Source organism: Bison bison, unplaced genomic scaffold, assembly GCF_000754665.1.
Source record: "Bison bison bison isolate TAMUID 2011002044 unplaced genomic scaffold, Bison_UMD1.0 scf7180017864371, whole genome shotgun sequence".
NCBI classification, from domain to species: Eukaryota; Metazoa; Chordata; class Mammalia; order Artiodactyla; family Bovidae; genus Bison; species Bison bison.
Window position 1 is genome coordinate 10,877,211 of NW_011494943.1, and position 17,316 is coordinate 10,894,526.

The window sequence follows — 17,316 nt, forward strand, 5'->3', positions numbered from 1 at the left end:
ATATTGAATATAGTTCTCTGAGCTGCTGCTGCTGCTGCTGCTAAGTTGCTTCAGTCGTGTCTGACTCTGTGTGACCCCATAGACAGCAGCCCACTAGGCTCCCCCGTCCCTGAGATTCTCCAGGCAAGAACACTGGAGCGGGTTGCCATTTCCTTCTCCAAGTTCTCTGAGCTAGTTTATCTATTTCATATATAGTAGAGTGTATCTGTTAATCTCAAATTCCCAATGCATCCCTCCAACCCCTTTCCCCCTTGGTAACCTTGAGTCTGTTTTTTGTCTATGAGTCTATTTCTACTTTGTAAAAAAGTTCATATGTATCATTTTTTTTAGATTACTCATGTAAGTGATACCATGCATTTGTCGATCTCTGACTTACTTCACTTAATATGATAATCTCTAGGTCCATCCATGTTCTTGCAAATGGCACTATTTCATCCTTTTTTGTATCGATGGACGTGAGTCTGAGTGAACTCCGGGAGTTGGTGACGGACAGGGAGGCCTGGCGTGCTGCAATTCATGGGGTCGCAAAGAGTCAGACACGACTGAGCGACGGAACTGAACTGAACTGAATCACTTATATATACACCATATCTTCTTTATCCATTCATCTGTCAATGGACATGTAGATTGCTTTCATGTTTTGGCTATTGTAGATAGTGCTGCTATAAACACTGGGGTGTATGTATCTTTTTGAATTAGACTTTTCATCTTTTCCAGATATATGCCCAGGAGTGGGATTGCTGGATAACATGGTAACTTTATTTTTAGTTTTTTAAGGAACATTCATACTGTTCTCTGTAGTGGCTGCACCAATTTATATTCCTACCAACAGTGTAGGAGGGTTCCTTTTTCTTCACACCCTCTCCAGCATTTATTGTTTGTACTTTTTTTAAAGTATTCATTTATTTGGGCAAGTTGGGTCTTGGTTGCATCATGTAGGGGCTTTCCTTGTAGCACACGGGCTCTCTAGTTGTGGCGTACAGGTTCCAGGAGCACATGGGCCCAGGAGTTTTGGCACGAGGGCTTAGTTTCTCTGCGGCATGTGGGATTTTAGTTCCCCAGCCAGGGACTGAACCCACATCTTCTGCATTGCAAGTCAGATTCTTAACCACTGGACCACCAGGGAAGTCCCAATTATTCGTAGTTTTTGATTATGGCCATTCTGACTGGTGGGCTTCCCTCATAGCTCGGTTGGTAAAGAATCCACCTGCAATGCAGGAGACCCTGGTTCGATTCCTGGGTTGGGAAGATCCTCTGGAGAAGGGATAAGGAATAGGCGACCCACTCCAGTAGACTTGGGCTTCCCTTGTGGCTCAGCTGGTAAAGAATCCACCTGCAATGCAGGGGGATCTGGGTTTGATCCCTGGGTTGGGAAAATCCCCTGGAGAAGGGAAAGGCTACCCACTCCAGTATTCTGGTCTGGAGAATTCCATGGACTGTATAGTCCATGGGGTGGCAAAGAGTCAGACACGACTGAGCGACTTTCACTTTCACTTTGATTATAACCATTCTGACGGGTGTGTGGTGATATCCACTGTAGTTTTGATTTGCATTTCTCTAATTATTAGCCATATTGAGCATCTTTGGCTATCTGTATACCTTCTTTGGAGAAATGTATGTTTAGATTTTCTGCCTATTTTTTGATTGGGTTGTTTGTTTTTTTGATATTGAGCTATTTGAACTGTTTGTATATGTTGGAAGTTAATCCCTTGTCGGTCATATCATTTGCAAATATTTCCTCCCAGTCTGTATGTCGTCTTTTTTTTGTTTATGGTTTCCTTCACTGTGAAAAATGTGGACTTTTCAGTCCCATTTGTTTATTTTTAAACTTTATTTTAATTCAGTCCCATTTGTTTATTTTTTATTTGATTTTATGTTTTAACTGTGCTGGGTCTTTATTGATGTGCGTGTGCTTTCTGGTTGTGGAGAGTCAGGACTGCTCTCTAATCGCAGTGTGCGGGCTTCTCATTGCAATGGCTTCTCTTACTGTGGAGCACAGGCTCTAGGCATGCAGGCTTCTGTTGCAGCTGGTGGGCTCCGAGCACAGGCTCAGTAGTTGTGGTGCACAGACTTAGTAGTCCCATGGCACGTGGGATCTTTCCTGACCAGAGATCAAACTGGTGTCCCCTGCACTGCAAGGCGGATTCTCAACCACTGGACCACCAGGGAAGTCCCCATTTGTTTATTTTTGCTTTTGTTTCCATTATTCTAGGAGATGGATCAAAAAATATTACTGCAGTTTATGTTAAAGAGTGCTCAGCTTATATTTTCCTCTAGGAGTTTTACAGTATCTGGCCTTATATTTAAGTCTTTAACTCATTTTGAGTTTATTTTTGTATATGGTGTTAGAAAATGTTCTAATTTCATTCTTTTACAAGTAGCTGTCTGGTTTTCCCAGCACTTGTTATTGAAGAGACTGTCTGTTCTCCATTGTATATTCTTGTCTCCTTTGTTTAGATTAATTGACCATGTGTGTGGGTTTATTTCTGGACTCTGTTCTGTTCCATTGATCTATGTGTCTGTTTTGTGTGTGTGTTTGGGCCAGTACCATACTGTTTTGATCACTGTAGCTTCATAGTATAGTCTGAAGTCAGGGAGTGTGATTTCTCCAGCTTGTTCTTCTTTCTCAAGATTGCTTTGGCTATTCAGAATATTTTGTGTTTTCATATAAATTTTAAAAGTTATTGTTCCAGTTCTGTGAAAAATGCCACTGGTGATTTGTTAGGGATTACATTGAATCTGTAGATTGCCTTGAGTAGTATGGCCATCCTAACAATATTGATTCTTTCAACCCAAGAACACAGTATATCTTTCTATCTATTTGTGTCATCTTCAGTTTCTTTCATCAGCATCTTTTAGTTTTCAGAGTGCAGGTTTTTTTTTTTTAATGTGTAATAATGACAGACTTTATTTTTTTGGGCTCCAAAATCACTGCAGATGGTGACTGCAGCCATGAAATTAAAAGACGCTTACTCCTTGGAAGAAAAGTTATGACCAACCTAGACAGCATGTTAAAAAGCAGAGATATTACCTTGCCAACAAAGGCCTGTCTAGTCAAGGCTATGGTTTCTCCAGTAGTCATGTATGGATGTGAGAGTTGGACTATAAAGAAAGCTGAGTGCTCAAGAATTGATGCTTTTGAACTGTGGTGTTGGAGAAAACTCTTGAGAGTTCCTTGGACTGCAAGGAGATCCAACCAGTCCATCCTAAAGGAAATCAGTCCTGAATATTCATTGAAAGGACTAATGTTGAAGCTGAAACTCCAATACTTTGGCCACCTGATGCAAAGAACTGACTCATTTGAAAAGACCCTGATGCTGGGAAAGACTGAAGGCGGGAGGAGAAGGGGACAACAGAGAATGAGATGGTTCGATGGCATCACCAATGCGATGGACATGAGTTTGAGCAGGCTCCTGTAGTTGGTGATGGACAGGGAGGTCTGTTGTGCTGCAGTCCATGGGGTCACAAAGAGTCGGACACAACTGAGCGACTGAACTGACTGACTAATGATGTTTACTGCTACACTGATGAAATGAGGAAAAAAAAAAAAAAACACAAAACTGGATAGAGCCTAATTGTATCCCAATGAGGTATTTAGAGTTCTATCTGGTCATTGAAAAGAATTAAGGGAAGAAATGTCTGACACACAGAAATTCAAATTCCATTATCCAGGATCTGCAGTTTTTAACTTGACATTACTTATGGGCATGTCCATGGCCAGTATGCTGAGGGAATTTGAAGAGACAGCCACCTGTGTTCTTCCCAGCCACACCATTTACTCAAATGCCCTGAGCGTCATGTTCAAGAGTGCTAAACTGAGATAGCAGCATTTTCTTTCCAAGATTATGATCACGACTAAAGGAGATGGGATGGCAGTGACCACTCCTCACCACCAAGCACAAGCCAACAGTTTCCTGTCCTTCCTCCTCCTATCATCACAATATTAGAAGAGTTTTATTTTTTTTTTAATTCTAAAGAGAAATGTAGCATAATTTTTAATTGCATATATACGATGAATAGTATCAGTGAAATAAGAATTAACCAATTCACTAACATTACAAAATCACCAAATATACAAAGCGGTCTTGCACATTAGTTATAACTTACTCCCCGGTTCTCATATTAACCTAAGTAAATTACATATGAGTACAGCCACAAGAGATTAGTTAAAAAGTATAATATAGTTCCAGTTTCAATTTTTTATGTAGTATTAATTACTATGGAAGAAAAAAAATCTCATGAAAGAAGAGTAAGCCAAACTTGCTAAAAATAAAGTCAAAGACTTGCTTGCTATAATCAGTGTGTTTGAATATTTAAAGTACAGTTTGAATGCTTGGGAGACTGTTATCAAAGTCAATGTTAATATTTTCATTTTATTAATTTGGGTGACAGATTTTGCAAAACATAGGCTCTTAGTCTGTCAGCATGTATAAGAGGATTCAACTCAAATACTTGCAGTTCCTATATATAACTCAAAAGGAACTCAGATGCCTTTACCACACATGATTACATGTGACATAGAATGGTATAAACACCCCAATATCCTTTTCTCAAGCATAAAAGTAACATAAATTTACAACCTCTATACTGTGGGATCTGAGAATTCTTTTGAAATTAAACACAAGGAAATTGAAATTAAACACATGACTATAATCATTATAGTCATGGCAAAAACTAGACTGGGGACTGTCCAAGATAACAGTTTCAGTTCCTTGTTAGCAAGTTTTCTCAATTTTACAAGGGGGAAGGAATAATTAGTTTGCTATCTATTGACTTCATTACCATAGTTATAAAAGTACGGTTGACACAGGGAGCGCAAGTGCCTAGCAGAATTAGGTAGACTTAATTTCTTTCCTTTTAAAGAATCCGTTTTGTTAATGTCTAAAAACCATTAAATGCAAGGTTGAATCCGAGAAAGATATCCCAAAATCTAATGCTGTTACCACCAAGAACATCCAAAAGCTTGAAGGGATTTCAAAGGGGAACAAAGGTCAGCTTGAATGAATGAAATGAAGTCGCTCAGTCATGTCCGACTCTTTGTGATCCCATGGACTGTAGCCCACCAGGCTCCTCGGTCCATGGGATTTTCCAGGCATGAATACTGGAGTGGGTTGCCATTTCCTTCTCCATAGAAGAGTTTTAGACTTGGGCTTGAGAAGGGTAGTAGTTCCAACACATTAGAAAATAGTAGTCAAGATTCAATCACTGTTGGGACTTCCCTGGTGGTTCAGTGGTTAGGAGTCCATGCTTCCACTGCAGGAGGCTGGGTTTGATTTCTTGTTGGGGAATTAAGATCCTACATGGTGTGTACTGTGGCTATAAAAATAAATATTTGAAAGTCATGCAAAAAATTTTTTTAATATTCAACTAATACTAATAGAGTTGGTTTCCTAATTTCTTTCTCTTCACTCTATGAGCTTCCTCCCAGTAGGGTACCACCATACACATTGGTGTTCTGATATCCTGGCTTTGCTCTTTCAATTTTGGCAGTGAATGCCAGCATCAAGTCAAGTCCATGGATGTTGAGCTTGAAGCCTATAAGAAATCCATCATGAAGGAGGAAGAAAAGAATGAGAAGCTGGCCAGCATCCTGAACCGGGCAGAGACAGAAGCCAACCTGATGCAGAAACTGACCTCACAGTGCCTGACTAAGGAGGAGGCCCTGCAGAATGAGTTTAACACCTACAGGCTCACCCTGCTGGACACAGAGGATGCACTGGGCAAGGCCCATGTGGTATGGTCATGTCCCCCACCAGCAGGGCAAGCCTCCCCACTCTACTTCATAGTATCCACCCTCTAACTCTTTCTTTCTAGGAATACACAGCAACTGTGGGAGAATTGCAGACTCTCCACCAGGCCATCCAGCATGAGCAGGAGCTGAGGAGGAAGATGGATGCCTCCATCATGGAGAAGCTGAAGGAGCACATGACCTCCAACAAGATGACCAAATACTTCCACCAGCTCATCCTGAAGCTCCAGAAGGAAAAGACCAACCTGGTACGCCAGCTGCACACACCTGGGCCACAACGGGTGGATGCTTTCATGGTGCTTAAGCATTGGGGCAGCTCTAGTGGGAACAGACCACATGTGGTGGAAGGGCACGGAGCATGTCCATTCACCTTTCATTTTTGTCTAGTTGTAAAAGTAATGCATTTTTATTGTGGAAAACCTGGAAATACAAAAAGGCATAAGAAGAAAATAAGACAGCTGCAATCCCACCTTCCACAGACAATCTCTTCTGAAACTCAGGTGTATTTCCTTCTGGAAATTTTTCTAAACACACATGGTCATACTCATACACACAAAGACACACAGAAACACACATTCACATACACATTCCCACATGCACACATGAGCAAAAACAAGCACACAGATTCACACACACACATACACATTTGTTTAACATGTTCACATACATGAACAGACATGTGAAGATGCATATGCACACACAACCTGAGAGGACATAGGACTCTTACTATAATCAGTCTTTAAACCACTCTAATCCATTTTCATTAATTTTGCTGAAATGCAACACAGAGCAAAAAGTGCACAAACAAGTGTAGGAGCCCATTAATTTTTCACTGTGTGTGCAGTGTTTTACATTATTGGTCATATTTAACATAACATTTTCCATAAATATTATTAGAAAAAGTGCATGTCGGTTTATGCATCACATTTTATCCTTCAGATATACATGTTTTCTTTAATAATTCTCTTTTCGGACACTTAAAGTTGTTTTAAACTTTAGAAATAACTCAGCACTGAACATACTTGTTCACACATCTTTGTCCACATGTCTGAGGATAAATTGCTGCAGCAGAGACCCTGGTCAAATTGGTAGGAGCATTGAAAATGAATCATGGAGTAGCCCGACCCTCTGCTTTCCCACGATGTGCCTAAAGGTCCTGAGTGAGTGTGACTGGCCCTCCTGGACTGAGGACCCAACCCCTATCCCTGGAAAGAGCTCTCTTTTGCTCCCCCAGGGGTCTTGCCTTTCTCTGAGCAGGGGTCCCTATGTCCTGAAAAAAGCAATTTGCTACTTAGGTTTTTTCTTCTTTGGTTCTTCCTGTGTGACCCCCTGCCTTAGGGTGCTGTCTACCTGGCTTGCTAGAACTCTGAGGCACCTCATGCCTCCCAGATACCTGGGAGGAGACCAGCTGGCTCCTGGCTTGCTTGTGCCAAGGAACTGAGGAGAGGGGGCTGGAGCCAAGACTGTGCATGCCTGGGTCTCCTTGAGATGTCCTGGTTGATGCTAGTGGAGTCCTACCAGTTCTTATTCCAGGAAGTGGGGGCAAGACTACCTGCTGGGAGCAAAACAGTGGGGCCCAAGTGTGCACTGGAAAAGTTATGCAGTGTGGTGAGTGTGAAATAAACTTGCCCAGCCCTGATGCAATATCACAGAGGCTGATCCCCATGCTCCCGGGTGTCCCCCTTTCCCAGTCACCCATGTGGACAACACATGTGCTACCACCCATGTCCACGGGAGGGCAGTAAAGTCCTGGGTCAGCATTTGTTGGAACACTTGGTGGGTGATAGGTGTACTACCACCTATGTCCACAGGAGGGCGCTAAAGAGATTTGGACCAGCATTTATTGCAAAAATTCATGGACAGCAGGTGTACTGCCACCCATGTCCGCGGGAGGGCAGTAAAGGGTCCTGGGCCAGCATTTGTTGGAGCACTTGGTGGGCAGTAGGTGTACTACCATCCATGTCCACATGAGGGCAGTAAAGAGTCCTGGGCTAGCGTTTATTGCAAAAATTCGTGGGGTAGGAGTATTACCACTCATGTCCATAGGAGGGCGGTAAAGAGACTTGGACCAACATTTATTGCAAAAATTCATGGACAGCAGGTGTACTGCCACCCATGTCCACAAGGGGGCAATAAAGAGTTCTGGACCAGCATTTATTGCAAAAATTTGTGGGCAGAAAGTGCACTACCACCCATGTTCACAAGAGGGAAATAAAGTTCTGGGCTAGCATTTGTTGGACCTCTCGGTGGGTGGCAGATGTACTACCACTTGTGTCCACACGAGGGCAGTAAAGTCCTGGGCCAACATTTGTTGGACCAGTTGGTGGGTGGCAGATGTACTACCACCCATGTCCACAGGATGGCAGTAAAGAGTCCTGAACCCAGCATTTGTTGGAGCGCTTTGTGGGCAGTAGGTGTACTACTATTTGTGTCCACATGAGGGCGATAAAGAGTCCTGGGCCAGCATTTGTTGCAACAATAGCCAACAGCAAATCCAGCTCTTGAAAGGAGGCACTTCTCCCACTGCTCAGTACCCCTGTGGCCTGGTGGCAGACAGGGGATATCTGGGACAGGGAGCAGAAGTTGTAGAGGGACAGAATCATCCAGAGCTGTGTTCAGAGGGATTGCAGGCATGGGTGAACCATGAGGTCTACACAGTTAATAAAGGAGCGGTACCGATGTCCCAGGAGGAGGCCAGGGTGGTCTCAACATGCGGGACAAACAGCCTGAGGAGGCTGAGGGGAGGTCAGGGTGCTCTGGTTGGCCTGTTTGGTGGCTGAAAGGAGACTTAGGAACTGAAGCCCTTCCAGTATGGGCAGAGTCCTTGTGAAGACCTGGCAACTTTGGATAATCTTGGCAAAGAAAGGGATGGGTGGATAACCAGAGCTCAGAGGAGCCAAAGGGGCCAAGGTGTTACATAGGAAGCTGGGTGTCTTGAGATGCTGGCAAGGTCTGACTTTAAACCTAGGGATGTCCTGGAAAACCACGCATGATAGTTGGTCAGAGAGTGGGTGTTTGACAAAGCCAGCTGGGGTCACGTGGGGGAAGAGAAGAAATGACTGGAGCATGGGCAGGAGTTGGTGGGAGCCACAGGCTGATAGAGAGCTGAGGATTTGCAGGGGCAGGAGCCGTTGGGCAGCCAACAGTGAGAGGCTGGCTGGCAAGGTCAAGGCATAGCCACAGTCCAGGGAAAAGGGCCCTGATACCAAAGTGAGCCTGAGCTGCCTCCCTCCCTAATTCTCACAAGTGTCCTTACAATCAACTCTCCACTGTAGGAAAGAATGGAGAAAATCTGTCTTCTGAAACCTGCAGAGGAGGCAGGGTGGGCTGGCTCAGCCTTCAGGACAGAGGGCAGGTCCAAGGAGCCCTGGGCAGCTCTGCCCTGGGCTGAAGCTCCCAACCCCAGAACCATGGTTGGCAAAAGTTCCAGGACCACAAGCCTCTGGCCAGGTGGTAAATGACACCCCACAGTACAATCTTTTCTCTCCATGACCGTGTCCAATTTTTTAGTGAAATGTAAAGGACATTTGTCCCATAAAATAGAAGTTAGAAGTTGGCATTTGTCACAGCATTATTTCGAGTAGGAATGTTGATAACAGATGACAAGCTCAAAGAGGGCAGGCGTGTTGGTTTTCTTCACCAAAAGCACATGAGCTGTTGAGAGCAGGGGCCCTGTGCTTGTTGTGGAACAGATGACATTCCCAGGGACAGCTGTGACTTGCTTCCCAATGTCTGTTACAAATATGACTATTATACAACCATTAAAAATGACATGACATGACGTGTCAAATTGAAACGTGGCTTACAAAGCTATATGTACAGTGTGACCCTGTTTTTGTTTGGGCAGGGAGGAAGAGGGTTTATATACAAAGTCAAGAAGGCAGAATAGATTCTAAATAGTAATGCTGGCTAACTGTGTGGCAGATTTACGGGCGATCATCTGTATTTTTACATTTCCCCATTTCATGTATTTTACTGTTTGATAAGAAGAGATAATAATATCAGCTTTCTTTTTTTGTGAGGAATCATTAGGGTTCAAACAAGTAAGTCCTTTGACAGGTCATAAGGTGGAGAAAAAAACCAACATCCTCCTCTGTTTTAGAATTTCTCCAGATGAATACCCAGATCAAGGAAAACAAGAAGCCAACCAACTCATGTGGAGCCTCTCAGAAAGAGGAAAAAAGTTCAGACTTGTTTCCTTCTGCTAATTCAGGTGACACATCTTTCCAAAATTGACGGTGACATTGCTCAGACCACCCTGGACATCACGAACACCAACTGCAGGCTGGACATGCATCAGAAGATACTGGCTGAGCTGGATAAGGAAGTGAAAAAAGTCAACGACCTCATCAACAACAGTGAAAATGAAATTTCCAGGCGCACGATACTGATTGAAAGAAAGCAAGGCCTCATCAACTTTTTCAACAAGCAGCTGGAGCAGATGGTTTCTGAACTTGGGGTAGGACCCCAGGATCAGGAGAGGCCACTTGGGTTGATATCTGTGCCTGGCCATTTCCGAAACTGCTTATGTTCAGGGACAGACTCATGTAGGACACAGACGTTCCCACCCTACCCCTCTTACGGGTGAAATGCACATGTCTGTGTAGAATGCTGACTCAGGGGCTGTCTGCAGACCTTCTCTGTGGGGGCACATAGTCAATATTTCAGGTGTTATAGACCATACGGTCTCTGTTGCAACCCCTCACCCTAGCGGTTATGAGGAGCCACTGCAGTAGGTAAACAAAGTGTGTCCATGTGTGATGAAACCTTACTTATGGGCCCTGAAGTCTGGATTCCATATAACTTCCACCTGGCATGAAATTGTCTTCTTTTGCTATTTTGTGTGTCCCGTGGACTATGTGAAGGCAGGCAGCGGGCAGGATCTTACTCACCGCTGCTCTTAGGGGTCTGATGGGTTTGAGGCTTGAAGTTCAATAGGTTATCCAGTGTCCCTGACCTGAGGACCCCACAACAGCCTCAAATCCCAGAGCAGCAGGGGCAGTTGGTGGGGATGCTCTTAGGTAGACCCCAACCAGAGCATGGTCTCAGAGCTGTAACTTGAATGGATTCCAAGGGAGTAAAGACCCTAACCTATGACAGTCTGTTGTGAAAAGACAATTTGCAAAGCCCTTTTGGGTAACAGAGGCCCCACAAGACTGGGGCGTGGTGGGGCCAGGCCAGTGGAGGAAGGGAAGCTGGTGGCAGACCAGCAGATCACCAGAACAGAATCTCCCACAGCAGGTCAGGCCATATGGCCTTGGACTGCAGAAGAGGGGACACAATGACAGGGTTCCTAGGCCCTCTGAGTAAAGATCCCCTACTCAGCATACAGATGCATGATCTCAGGTGTCCCGCCCTCTGCAGCCCACCCTGACTTTAGGGACTCAGTCTGCTTTCTGGCGAACATCGCTTTCAGGGGGAAGAAGTGGGGCCCCTGGAGCTGGAGATCAAGAGGTTGACCAAGCTGATCGAGGAAAACAACACCAACGTGACGCAGGCCCAGGTGACCTGGCTGCGGCTGCAGCAGGAGATGGTGAAGGTCACACAGGAGCGCGAGGACCACCTGGTCTCCCTGGACATGTCCAAGAAGGAGATCCACATCCTGGAGCAGAAGAAAATACGGATAGAAAGTGAGCTCCCCTGCCCAGCCCCTCCACAGCACCTGCTGAGGCTTTCTGGTGCCATCTGGTCCCACCGGGTCAGCTGGGCCGGGCAGCCCCACAGGAAGTGCTGCCAGGTGTCCGGGGCCCACTCTGCCTGGACACATGGTGCCTGTTTCTTCCCAGAGGTCCTGCCGCCTTCTTGTCCGGCCCTCTGGGCTCCCAAACCTGCTTGTGCGAGGTTGGGGTCGTTGCTTTCCACCCTCTGCCCCGGAGCTTGCTGACCTTTCCTGGGGACTCGGTGTCTGAGCGGCAACCACGTCCCCTTCTGCCTCCGCTGTCTGGGTGGGGATGCCCGAAGGTCAGCGGGGAAGGAGGGCGCAGTGTGCACAGACCCCCGATCACAACCCCCGGGGGCCACTCCCCACCCCCGGTCACCCTCCCCACAGACAAGATCAACCAGGAGAAGAAGGAGCAGAAACAGATCGAGCGCCACATGAAGGACCTGGACAACGATCTGAAGAAGCTCAACTTGCTGATGAACCAGAACCGGTGCAGCTCCGAGGAGCTACAGCAGGACAACCTGGCCACGGAGAGCGAGTTCGTGCGCTCGCTCAAGGTGCGCTCCGGGCTCAGAGTGGATGGGCGGGGCAAGCAGGTGCGCCAGTCCTCGGCCCCGCCCACCGCCTCTCTCTCCTCCCCACGCAGGCCTCAGAGCGGGAGACCATCGAGATGCAGGAGAAGCTGAACCAGCTGAGCGAGGAGAAGGCAGCCGTGCTCAACAGCCTGGTGGAGGCGGAGTGAGTGCCCAGGCGCCGGTCCGGAAGGTCGCTGCCCACGGTTCACGGTTCACAGAAACCAGTTGGTGCGCGGGGAGGGGGCGGGGGAGGCGCGGCCCTGAACCTCAGCCGGATCCCTGGGAACAGCGGAGTTCTGTGCCTCCGGGCAACCCTTCTGCAAAGCCATGATGGTGATCATTGGAAGTGGAGTGGCTTCCTTCCGCACAGACCTTTTAAAAACTGTATGATCTTTCTGGTGCCTGATTATAAGAGTAATCCAGACCCAACGGTAAGCACTGTAAACCATAGCAATGAGTGCAGAGTAGAAAGGAGAATCACACTTAATCCAGCCCTCTTCCTTTACGGTTTTCTCTGTAGGTTTCTTTCATTTTTTTTTTTTTTTTTAAACCATAGTGCGATTTTCTCTGTCTGCCTTTGAAGCAGCCTTTATTATATTTCTCTGTGGATGTCTTCCCCCTCGGGGTGCACGGGTCTGCGTTCCGAGCTGCGAGGACCCCTGAGCCGCCCTGTGTGTGCCCTAATTGGCTCATGTGCTCTCCAAGGCGCTGAGCGGCAAAGGGACCATTCGTTCCCTGCGTTTTGACAGAGTCGACACATAACACTACCTGGAACTTTTTCAAGGGATCTTAGTGCCTGCAGGCTGCTACAACTCAACACCACAGGCTGGGGCTTTATAAACAACAGGAATTTGTTGCTCATAGTTGTTGAGGCTGGAAGTCTGAGATCAGGGTACTTGTGAGGTCGGGTGAGGGCTCTTTTCTGGGTTGCAGACTTCTCACTGTGTCCTCACAGGGTGGCAAGAGAAGGGAAGCTCTCTGGGGTCTCTTTAATGAGCGCACTAATCCCATTCATGGGGGCTCCACTCTCATGACCTCATCACCCCACCACCACCACCAAAGACCGGGCATGAGGATTCCAACATGTTGATTTGCAGGGTGGGGACACAAACATTCAGACAACAGGGGTGGAGGGCATATGTCTTTGCTAACATTTTAATAGTTTTCAGGCTCTTGGTCTATTTAGGCTTTTGACTTCTCCTTATGTCAACTTTTGTCACTTATACTTGACTTACTCAGCTTCTCCTAAAGCTACATATCTGCTTTCTCCCTCGTCCCCCCTTTCTAGGTGAGAGTGAAGGGCCTTAGGGTTGAGTTTACCTTCTGGTCCCAAAATGGGGGACGTTAGTTTCTATTTAAACCCTTGCCTGGGTGCCTGCAAATTAAGCATGCCACCTGCTCAGCAAGGGCACCCTGTCATCAGGAAGGCAAGGGTCTCCCAGCCCATCACACTGCTCTTTGATATCTGAGCCCATTCCAAGCACAGCACGCCCCAAGCACAGTGCACCATGCTCACCGAAGTGTCAGAAAGAAAACCCCTTTGTTCTGCAGCTCTTACACTGCCTCCCCTCCCCTTAAAGACACCAGATCATGCTTTGGGAGAAAAAAATCCAACTTGCAAAAGAGATGCGGGCCTCCGTGGATTCTGAGACAGGCCAGATGGAGATCCGGGCCATGAAGGCAGAGATACACAGGATGAAGGTGGGTGGAAGGAGGGAGGTGGGGGGCCTGGAGCTTGGGGTCCTGGAAAGAAACCACTCTGGCACGGCAGCCTACACTCCAAGCACGCCAAGGAAACTTGCTGTTCCCCCTGCTGACTTTCTCCACCTGTCCAGTTCTTGTTCTTACTGCACCAGAATGGTCACAGGACACGACGACCTGCACAGTATTCACGAAGCACTGTTACCCTCGCTCCAAGCAACGTGCTCCATCCAGTATTTCTAAATGCTGACTGTGACCAGTCCCCGCCCAATCTCGTGACCCGCTTGTGAGATTGTGTATCCCACCATTGGACCAAAAAGATTCACTCCGTAACAGAGTGCAAGGAACACACCCACGTTTCCCCGTCAAGTCATGTTTTTCTCTCTACTGTCATCTTTAGCTGGATTTCATTACCTTAAAAAAAAAGGCTGGTAATTAAATCACAAGCTGTCACTGAGCCAAAGGTTCAGGAACTTAAGGATACAAATCACAGCAGGTCATAAAAAGAAATATGACATCACTTTTACAATTACATGGTCCATAATAACCCTGCTGGCTGAGTCCAGAGGAATTCTGATCAAATGCATCCACTATGATAAGTTTAATAAACACTCATTTAACTGACTTTTCAAACCACAGAAGCCATGTATGTTGCTGCGGCAGGTCAAACACTGTACCACAAAGCTTACACACACACACACACAGACGCACATACGTACATAGGTGCACACACACACACACACACACACACACACACACACACACAAATGGGCTGCCAGCCCCCTCCCTCCTAGTTGTGTTTCGGTTTTGTTTTCCTTCACCAAAATAGTACATATAACTCAGCAACTTATTCTTTTTTTAGTGATCCAGACATGAACTTTCTTTAATAGTTGCAGAATATCCTATGGATACAACATAATTTAACGAAGCCTTCCCAGGTGGATGTGAAGATGCTGACTGTCTCCAGTTTGTTGCTGTCTGTCACTACTAACAATGTTACAATGACATCCTTATGGAAATCAGCATCCATATTTTTGGGGGTCTCTTTCTGGGCTGTCTTCTGTGTCTACTGATCTAAGAGCCCAAATCCACACCATCTTGATTTTTTAAAATATTTATTTGACTGCACTGGGTCATCTTTGCAACACATGGGATCTTTAGTTGCAACATATGGGATCTAGTTCCCCGACCAGGGACTGAACCCAGGCCCTCTGCCTTGGGAGCACAGAGTCTTAGCCACTGGACTGCCAGGGGAGTCCCCCTCTTGTTATTTTAAATCAACTTTATTGAGGAATAATTTATTTACAGGGCTTCCCTGGTGGTTCAGCAGTAAAGAATCTACCTGCAATGCAGGAGACATGGGTTCAATCACAGGGTCAGGAAGATCCCCTGGAGAAGGGAATGGCAACCCACTCCAGTATTCTTGTGCCGAGAATCCTATGGACAGAGGAGCCTGACGAGCTGCAGTTCATAGGGTTGCAAAAGAGCTGGCCACGACTTAGCGACTAAACAGTAAACAAACTTACATGCAGTAACATGAACTTACTTTAAATGTCCAGTGTGCATAATGTGGCCACCACCCCGTGGAGACAAGGACCATGCCCTCCTCTGCAGAAAGCTCCCAGACACCCCTCACAGTCCCACTCCCACCACAGCCCAGCCCCCAGCCCCAGGCCCCAGAGACCCTTCAGGCCACCATCTCACAAAACCACGATGCCTTTTTCCTAACAAGGCAATTAACCTCAGTGTGATACAGTTAACCAAACTACGAACTCTAAGCAGAGATCACTGTTGTTTTGGCTAATGTCCTTTTTCTACTCCAGGACCCAACCCCAGGCTGCATGTGGTCCTCACGTGTCCCCATCTACCCCTGTCTCTGTCAGTTTCTGTGTCGCCCTGCTGACCTGGTATTCTTGACATGGACTGAAATCATTCTGACCAGTTGACAAAGCCCCCACGTTCCTTTTTTCCCTGGGGCATCACCCTCACGAGTTCCCCGCTGGTTCAGTTGGGTGCGGAGGGAGGTGGCGCAGGCCCCTCTCCTGCCCAGTCCCCTGCCCTGTGCACCCAGGTCAAGCACGGGCAGCTCCTGAAGCAGCAGGAGAAGATGATCCGGGACATGGAGCTGGCCGTCACCCGAAGAGATACCATCTCCACCCGGGCTGAGGGGCAGAGCAAGATGGACAAGAAGCTGTTCACCCGGACAGACTTCCACCACAAGCAGACCGAGCTCCGACGGAAGATCAGGGACATTCACAAGGTAGGGGAGACGGGCCATGGGGAAGGGGCCCCGCCTCGGGCCACCTGTCCACGGGTGGTCAGCTGGGTCATCAGCCCCACTGGCAGGCGTCCGTGCGTGACCAGCCAGGGCCGAGTTTCTGAGGCACTTTCTCCGACTTGGGCTTTCACTCGGTCCTTCCAGCCTGCTTCTTGGGGGGTCCCTCCCCACCTCATCCGCCTTACTGCCTCTTCTCCCAGCCCTCATTCCTGGAGCTGCCATCCCAACTGCTGTGTCGGGGTTGTTTTATGAGAAAGAGAAGAGACAGTGGGGGTTGGGGGATGGAAGGAGCTCAGCTCCTGAGTCAGATAGGCCACTTTCTTCTGGACTGGGGGACAAAAGTCTGAGCCCACACCCCACATGCTGGTTCTGGGTCAAGACAGAGTGGCGGCCAGATCCACAGGTGCTTCCTGGGTGTCCCTAACGCCCTGCTCTGATCAGGCCTTTGCTTGGGAGTTTGTCTTGGGTTTAACAGAAGAGCCATGAGGCAGGTGCAGCTCAGGACTGGAAGCGGCCCCGTTTTTGCCCCCTCTTCTAACAGAAACGGCGTCAGGGAAACACGGAGTGTTGGTGAAGAGTGTGAGCCCCTGTGTCACTGATGCCCAGTGGGTGCTGGGGATGGGCCGATGGGAATGTGGAGGGCACCCACTCGAGCCCGTGTCCCCGTCCACCTGGCCACATTGACCAACCATTCGGTGTGTGCCTGCCCAGGGAGGGGACCAGCTACGGCCCCTGTGCCGCCTCCTTTCACCGTCACCAGGCAGGGATCTGAGCTCAGATTTCCCTCGGCCCCCACTGGCCGGCTATGTGATCTCAGTGGGCGAGAAATCTTCCATCCCCACAGTTCCTCATCTGTCAGTGGAGACGGGGCAGTGACCCCTCCCAGAGAGGCAAGGGTTGTCCAAGACAGAACCTGGCCTTGGAGCCCCACCGTGGGTCCTAGCCCTGCTCTTCTATTTGTGGCTCATGCATATTGTCCAACCTCTCTGTACCTTGGCTTACTGACCTGTGAAATGGGTCCTCACCTCGTGGTGTCACCCAGAGGACCAGGTGGAGAATGTTGGAATAGCCCTGGTCGGGGGAGTCCCGCATGAGGAAAGAGTAGCTGAAAATGATGGATTTGATCCAACTGCTTATTTGAACGTTCCTGGAGGTGCAGAGGGGCCTTTTCTGGTCCTGGTTTGTGCATTTCTCTGCCATGTTGGCCACTCCTGGACTTTCTTTTATCCACCCCTCTCCACCCCTCCTTGCTCCCCAGGGGCCTCCTCTGCCCAGGTTGGCAACAGAATCCTCCCCCTACTGCCACAGAGGGTCCGGCCATGGCTCCCTCGCTGGCCTCCCCACCTGAGGC

General features: G+C 47.7%; 1 protein-coding gene across 2 annotated transcripts in view; it reads left to right on the top strand.

The window, feature by feature from the left end:
- Window positions 1-17,316, top strand: part of CCDC40 (coiled-coil domain containing 40) — a 44,029-nt gene that overhangs the window by 24,546 nt on the left and 2,167 nt on the right. For both annotated transcript variants that reach the window (XM_010856281.1, XM_010856282.1), the window contains 8 exons: window positions 5,491-5,734; window positions 5,815-5,997; window positions 9,963-10,208; window positions 11,166-11,379; window positions 11,799-11,968; window positions 12,058-12,149; window positions 13,567-13,687; window positions 15,759-15,947. In XM_010856281.1, coding sequence (XP_010854583.1) covers window positions 5,491-5,734; window positions 5,815-5,997; window positions 9,963-10,208; window positions 11,166-11,379; window positions 11,799-11,968; window positions 12,058-12,149; window positions 13,567-13,687; window positions 15,759-15,947 — 1,459 coding nt within the window. The remainder of the gene's footprint in view (window positions 1-5,490; window positions 5,735-5,814; window positions 5,998-9,962; window positions 10,209-11,165; window positions 11,380-11,798; window positions 11,969-12,057; window positions 12,150-13,566; window positions 13,688-15,758; window positions 15,948-17,316) is intronic.